This window comes from Megalobrama amblycephala, linkage group LG7, assembly GCF_018812025.1.
Source record: "Megalobrama amblycephala isolate DHTTF-2021 linkage group LG7, ASM1881202v1, whole genome shotgun sequence".
NCBI classification, from domain to species: Eukaryota; Metazoa; Chordata; class Actinopteri; order Cypriniformes; family Xenocyprididae; genus Megalobrama; species Megalobrama amblycephala.
Genome location: NC_063050.1, coordinates 58,564,898 through 58,571,882, shown reverse-complemented (window position 1 = coordinate 58,571,882; position 6,985 = coordinate 58,564,898). Strand labels below are relative to the sequence as shown.

The 6,985-nt window shown below is 34.7% G+C and overlaps 1 protein-coding gene across 1 annotated transcript; it reads left to right on the top strand.

The window, feature by feature from the left end:
- Window positions 1-2,663: 2,663 nt before the first annotated feature.
- On the top strand, window positions 2,664-5,875 carry LOC125273077. Its single transcript, XM_048198345.1, has 3 exons — window positions 2,664-2,863; window positions 3,241-3,555; window positions 5,504-5,875. Exons 1-3 carry the CDS (start codon window positions 2,824-2,826, stop codon window positions 5,770-5,772), a joined length of 624 nt encoding a protein of 207 aa, XP_048054302.1. The 5' UTR covers window positions 2,664-2,823; the 3' UTR covers window positions 5,773-5,875.
- Window positions 5,876-6,985: the final 1,110 nt, after the last annotated feature.

The following is a 6,985-nucleotide window of genomic DNA, read 5'->3' as shown; positions in this document are numbered from 1 at the left end:
TATGTATTTGAAACATTTGAATGGACTGATAAAGCTGTAAAGTATTTTTTTGAAGTACAGTGTCGTTTTGACCATAATAATGTACTAAATCTAACTCGTATAAATATTACAGTAGTAGCCTATAGAAAAATACTATACATTCATTTATAGGTAAAATCGAACTCCGAGCCTCCTGTACCCATTCTGTGATGACAAACAACTTCCCTGTGCAAAGGATCATGGGGGCCCGAAGTGTCCATCAGTTGTACCCTTCGAAATCCTTCATTCCGAAGGGCCCTTTAAAGTGGCCAGTTTTGAACACTTCGGTTTGGAACGACCCTTTAATATGGCGGCCATGATTGTTGCCGTTTGTTGGATGCTCAGACGACCAAACAAATGCAGATTAAACATGTTCAGTCTGGTAAAACAGACTCCAACCAACGCCAACAGGGTTATCACACCTATCCAACAAACTCCAACAGACGAGTTTGTTGGCATTTTTTTGGTGCGATGTGAACTGAAACAGCTGAAAACTACCCGTTAATGTCAAGCCCTGATTGTTACTAAGCCTGCCCTGGGTACACCAAAACTACCCGCATTTTTCTTTCCGTTGCCCTCACAGATTCCTGCAGTTAAGCTTGGATGTACATTTACATTCCAATAAATGTTATTGATGACATTTTGAGGAGGTAGAGTGCACAATAGACCCCTGTAGCGCGGCCTAAGCTTTTGTCCTTAATGGCATTTTTTTCCTTACATTACTTTTACTTTTATACTTTAAGTAGTTTTGAAACCAGTACTTTTACACTTTTACTTGAGTAAAAAGCTTGAGTTGATACTTCAACTTCTACAGAAGTATTTTTAAACACTAGTATCTATACTTCTACTTGAGTATTGAATGTGAATACTTTTGACACCAGTGATTTTCGGCTGGTTAAACTTAAAAAATTAAAGTTCACCTGCTGCCTTAAATGTGAAGTTAAATCAACCTGAAGATAACCTTTGTTTTAACTCACAAATAGTCAAGACAATGCATTACTTTAAGTTTAAATTTTAAATCAAAGTAATGCATTGTCTTGACTGATCTCTGGTACTTCTCTTGTAATTATCAGCATTTGTTTTGTTGTGAACTCTAAATATAGCTCACTCCACAATGAATGCAATGGTAAACAGAGGCTGTTAATTCATAAAGTTTCTTTACAGAAGTCAAATTAGGCTACTAGCCTCTCTCTGTAACTTACTGAGTGTTTTATAGCAGACATGTAAGAATACATTATCATTTTTTATGTTTATTGGAATGTGATTATAAATATATATTAAAATGGCCCCCCTCAAGGCCATTGTCTAATGTTTGAGGCTCCTTTTAGGGGACGGGCTCTGATAAAGATGGCATGCAAAGTGATAGAGCATAATTTATGAATCATAACCTGCCAAATTGGCTAGTGGACCTACAGCTGTGTGCTGAACAATCCCATCAGCAATCAGACCAAACATCTGGATATCAGCAGACTCCATTGGTTGAGTTCAGGTTGGTCTGGTGTGATATTAGCTTTTTTCAATAGTGTTCAATAGAGTTACTGAGCTGATCTGAGCTGAATTCACTTTCTTTCTTTAGAATCTGTCAACAATTGTGGCACTGCTGAAGCTGTGATCCGATTGGTCATCTCAGCTCTGATGGGCGTGGCTGCTGTGTTGGCATGTGTTGTTCTGGTTTATGACATCAAATCCAGAACAGGATAGGAGAAAAAAACTAAATCAAACATCAGGACAGTCAAAAACATGTTGTTAAAGGTACAATATGTAAATTAAAATATCCAAAAGTTCTTTTAAGTACTTTCCTTTTTTAAGTAGGGTAAATTCAGTTTGATTATAATAATAATTTAATTAAAAAATATATTAAAATATAATAAATATAATACAAATATGTGGATGTATATGGGCCATTACAGAATTGGTGCAAACTGCTGTCCCACAACCGAAAAACACATTTAGAAAGCATTTAAGTATTCAATGTATTCAGATCCTTCTATTATCTATTGAGTCCCACAATAATATTTAAAATATCCGTAAGCTTAATATATATAAAAGCATCAAAGGTACATATATAAAAGGTACTTTCAAATGGGAGGAGTCTAAATTTCAACTTATGAAAATTATATTGAAATCATTTTTGCAACTTTTTCCATTGTTGTTTTTAATTAAATATATATAGGGTTTTTTTTTTTGTAAAGTGAAGTAAAAAAAATTAAATATTGTTAAATCATGAAACTTTATGTAAAAAAAAAAAAAAGTGAAATCGAGTACGCCATTTTTCAGTGATTCTGTAGGATCTCCAAAACAATATCTTGTTTAGTCTAGTTTCTAACATTTGAGCGTCCAGGCAAAACAATGAATCAGAGCATATTAGACTTTGGTACTTTGCAGAAGATGACACCTATTGACTCAGTATGTGTTAGTGGTGAACAAAAATAGCATGATGAATCACACTTTGACACTTGTGTGCTGAAGAAAAGAGCCAGCTGTGAAAGAAGAGAATGTAGATCCGGTCATGGGTAGAGAAAAGAAATCACCATAATTGTTTCACAGTGGTCATCTTTCTTCAGCCCAAAATCATACAGTGTGCCTTAAAGGATTAGTTCATTTTCAAATGAAAATTACCCCATGATTTACTCACCCTCAAGCCATCTTAGGTGTAAATGACTCTCTTCTTTCAGACGAACACAATCTGGAAGAGGAAGAGGTGGAGGCAGCAAGAGCTATCCGCATTATACCACATTTCTATTGTGGCTTGTTTAGACCTTCTGTGTTAATATACTGTGAGCTGTTCAACTGACTATTTTCCACATGTTTCTTCTGCTCTGTTTGTTATTGTGGCATCTTGTTGGTAAGTGTTTCTAGATTGATTCATTTCCAGACTCTGAGATCTAGTGTGAGTCTTTGATTAGTGTTTGGGCACATAATGGACAGATTCAGCAGTTTATTGGCATCAGTAAATTGCTCATCTAAATGTTTCTTAACTATGAGCTAAAAATCCTGGCAGACTTAGTTTTGCTTCATTATTGCAAATTCTGTCTGAATGCTGTCATTTCAGCTGGGTCTTTCTATAGTCCAATAAGATCCCATTTCAAATGCTTAATTATTTCGGTTTCAGTCAAAATGCTGCGATGCTTTAATTAAGCAACAAACAAACAGCTGTGCTTAAACAACATTACGTTAAGATCCTTCATCCTTCTCTGAGTAATTGTTGCTTTTGTTCTCCAGGTGTGTTTTGTGATGAAACAGCTGAAGTTTCAGTGAAGAAGGGAGATTCTGTAACTCTACATAGTGATTTTACTGGAACACAGACATATAACAGGATGGAGTGGAGGTTTGGAGACGAGCGTATCGCTAGAATCAAGATATCGATTGGGAACAAACCTGAATATGAGGATGAGAGATTCAGAGACAGACTGAAGATGGACAATCAGACTGGATCTCTGACCATCAGCAACATGACAATCTCAGACTCTGGATGTTATCAACTAATCATTCAGAACAAGGAGACGTTCAAGAAGAAATTCAATGTCACTGTTAATGGTGAGTGCAGAATAACAGTGTATTTTTGTCCAATCTCTTCATGTTCTTATTGTTACACCAATATACAGTTGCAAAAGTATGTGAACCCCTTGCAGAATCTGTGAAAGTGTGAATAATTTTAATAAAATAAGAGAGATCATACAAAATGCATGTTATTTTTTATTTAGCACTGTCCTGACTAAGATATTTTACATAAAAGATGTTTACATTTAGTTCACAAGACAAAACAATAGCTGAAACACGACGCATTAAGAGTCGGGGGTGAAAACTTTTGAATTCAAATATCAAGGTAAATTGTACTTAATGTTTCTTCCAGGAAATATGCAAGCATCTTCTGTTGCTTCCGAAGAGCAGTAATAAATGAAAAACAATGATATTTAAACAAAATAAGAAAAACTGTGACATCTTCATCCTGTTCAAAAGTTTTCGCCCCTCGGCTCTTAATGCATCGTGTTTTCTTCTGGAGCATCAGTGAATGTTTGAACCTTTTGTAATAGTTGAGTTTGAGTGAAAAGATCAGTGTGAAAAGATGAAGATCAGTGTGAAAAGATGAATCTCAAAATCATTCAGTCACTGCTGGAAAGGGTTCAAATATGCAAAAATGCTTGAAAACTGATGAATCTGCAGGATCTGGAGGATTTTTCTGAAGAACAGAGCTCAGTTTAACTGCTCAGGACAAACAAGAGACTCATGAACAACCATCACAAAACACAAAAACAGTCGTGGATCATCAGGCAACCACACACAGTATTGAAAATCAGTGGTTCACATGCTTATGAATGGGGTTATTTTAATAAATTCTGCTATTGTTTTGTCTCGTGAACTAAATGCACATCTTTTATGTAAAATATCTTACTCAGGACAGTACTAAACAAAAAATAACATGCATTTTGTATGATCTCTCTTATTTTATTACAATTATTCACATTTTCACATATTCTGCAAGTGGTTCACATACTTTTTCTTGCAACTGTATATATAAATTAAAAAACTACTACTAATGTTCATTGTAATGTTAGTAAATAGGTCTGCAGAATTATTTAACCTAATATGTTAAACCACAAGTCTGCATCGATGCTCTTCTGTCTGTTCTTTGTCCCAAACATAGTGTTAAAATTGAATAATACCAAAGATTTTGGGTATAGATAAGAGAAGAGAGCTTTAAAACCTGTTGTGAACTACAGACTGAATTCAAAGGTCTGGAAAGATTTCAAACAAATTTCTAGAATTAAGAGCAAATCTTTTTATTGTAATGTTTTAGATTTTATTTTTTGGCATTTTCACCTTTCTTATTGAGATAGGACAGTGTATAGGAAGTGAAGTGGGAGCCAGGACTCAAATTTGGGACGCCTGATGCACAATGGTGCTATGTGTCGGAGTGTCAGACATTTTTAAGATTATGAAAAACATTAATTTTGTATTGACTAGCAACATTGTAAACAGCTTTGCAGTATGTGTTTGTCTAAACCAGGGATTCACAAACTATTTTTGTCAGCAGAACTTGGACTAAAATGTTTATCTGAAGCCCTCCTGAGATTTTAGGATATTATTTCAAAAATGAAACAACATATTTGTATATTCATATTTATTGCCTCATGGACAGCGCACCAAAATATAACACAGTTGCGTTTTGGGCATCCGTGGACCTTTCCTGACTCCGTCCTCTCTCTCTCTCTCTCTCTCTAATTTCGCTTCCTGTCAAATTACTGTTCTGTCATAATAAAAGCAATCAAATGCCAAAAATAAATCTTAAAAAACATATTAAATATTTTAGTAAGCGTTTTATTTTTATTTAATGTTTTCTTACTATTTACTTATTTTTTTAATTTTTTTTTTTTTTCTTTTGATTGAATGGATTATTAGCTTCTCATCCTCCAGGCTTTATATCTCTGATAGTTCTGATGTTTTCTGCTGATGGAAATATCCTTATTTATTTTTACGCTTACAGAAGCGTCGATACCCAGTGTGCACACAGTGTTGATCTCTGCTGCTGCTGCTGGATCTCTGTTGATTGTGGTCGCAGGCGTGATCTTCTGCATCTGCAGGAAACACAGAAAAACGGATCATGAAGGCAACACATCTGTCATGTCCAGACCCGAATCAGTCCAGACCCATGATGAAGAAATAACTTATGCTAATCCAGCGTTCCACAAGCGAAATGGACACAAAGTGGTAAGATATTACACTGTACAGCCTGAACATATATTTAATAATTGAGGATGATGTTAGTATTTTATAACACATGTTTTACCACATTTTTTATGTATAGTTGCACCTTGAAGTACATAAAAAGGTGGAGAGAGAAATGAAAAGAAAAATGGCTCTGTCCCGAACTTCAGTGTTACCCCAGGTAAAAAAAAAAAAAGTAAAACAAATACTTAAAGTGCTCTATTTTCATGCACTTTTGTACTTAATATACTAAAAATTCTACTTTAGTACTCCTTAAGATCATCTTAAGAACATCTAAGTGTATAAATACTATCTCTGTATTTAAAAAAATTATTTAGATACCACTTATAGTACATTTGAACCCTTAGTGTACTACAAGTGTTAACTAAATATATTTTTTAAATACAGAGATAGTGCTCTACGAAAATAGAGCACTTTAAGTACATTATTGAAATGTACTTTTTTTCACCTGGGACAGCCAGAGGTGGACAGTAATGAAGTATATTCACTTGTACTGTACTTAAGTACACTTTTTGAGTATCTGTACTTTACTTGAGTATTATTTTTTGCTTTGTTTGCCTAAAACGAACCATATCACAGCCTTGTTCACAATGTACAGCATAATATAATACAGGTATACATTTCTTTTTGATCATTGATTATTAAATTGTTTAATTAAGGTTTACACAGTTTCCAATACAGAGTTCAAGATAAATCCTTTAATCTTACAATTGGAGCTGTTAGTTTGCTAAGTTTCAAATGCAAACTATGCAAAAGCGACACTCAGTGTCTGAATTCACTCACTTGCTTTCATTTACTCCTTCAAGTGAACTATATTAGTGGACTAATGTAGGGAATAGTGAATTAGGGTACAGGGTTAGATGAAAATATGAAATACCTGAACTGACTAGGGATTTCTTTAGTGTAACGTTTGACTGCATGTTAGAAATATGGTAAAAAAAAAAAAAAAGGTCCAAAAAGTGTAGAGAAAAGATAATCGCCTTTCAGACTGTGAAGACACTGAGTGATCCTAGAGTGTTGGAAGCATAGTTCAAACGTGAAGGAGCAGGACAGAAAAAATTATTAAAGTTATTAAAGTCTGCAGCCAGATTTCTGAGGAAAAAAAATACCCTCAAGCGGCTGCAAAAGTCCTGCAGCAAAAGACTGAGGTTGCAACAAGCACTGAGGTTTCAGTTTGCACATTAAAGCACATGCGGTTTCCATGCCAGAACAACTGACACACACCATTACTGACCCAAAA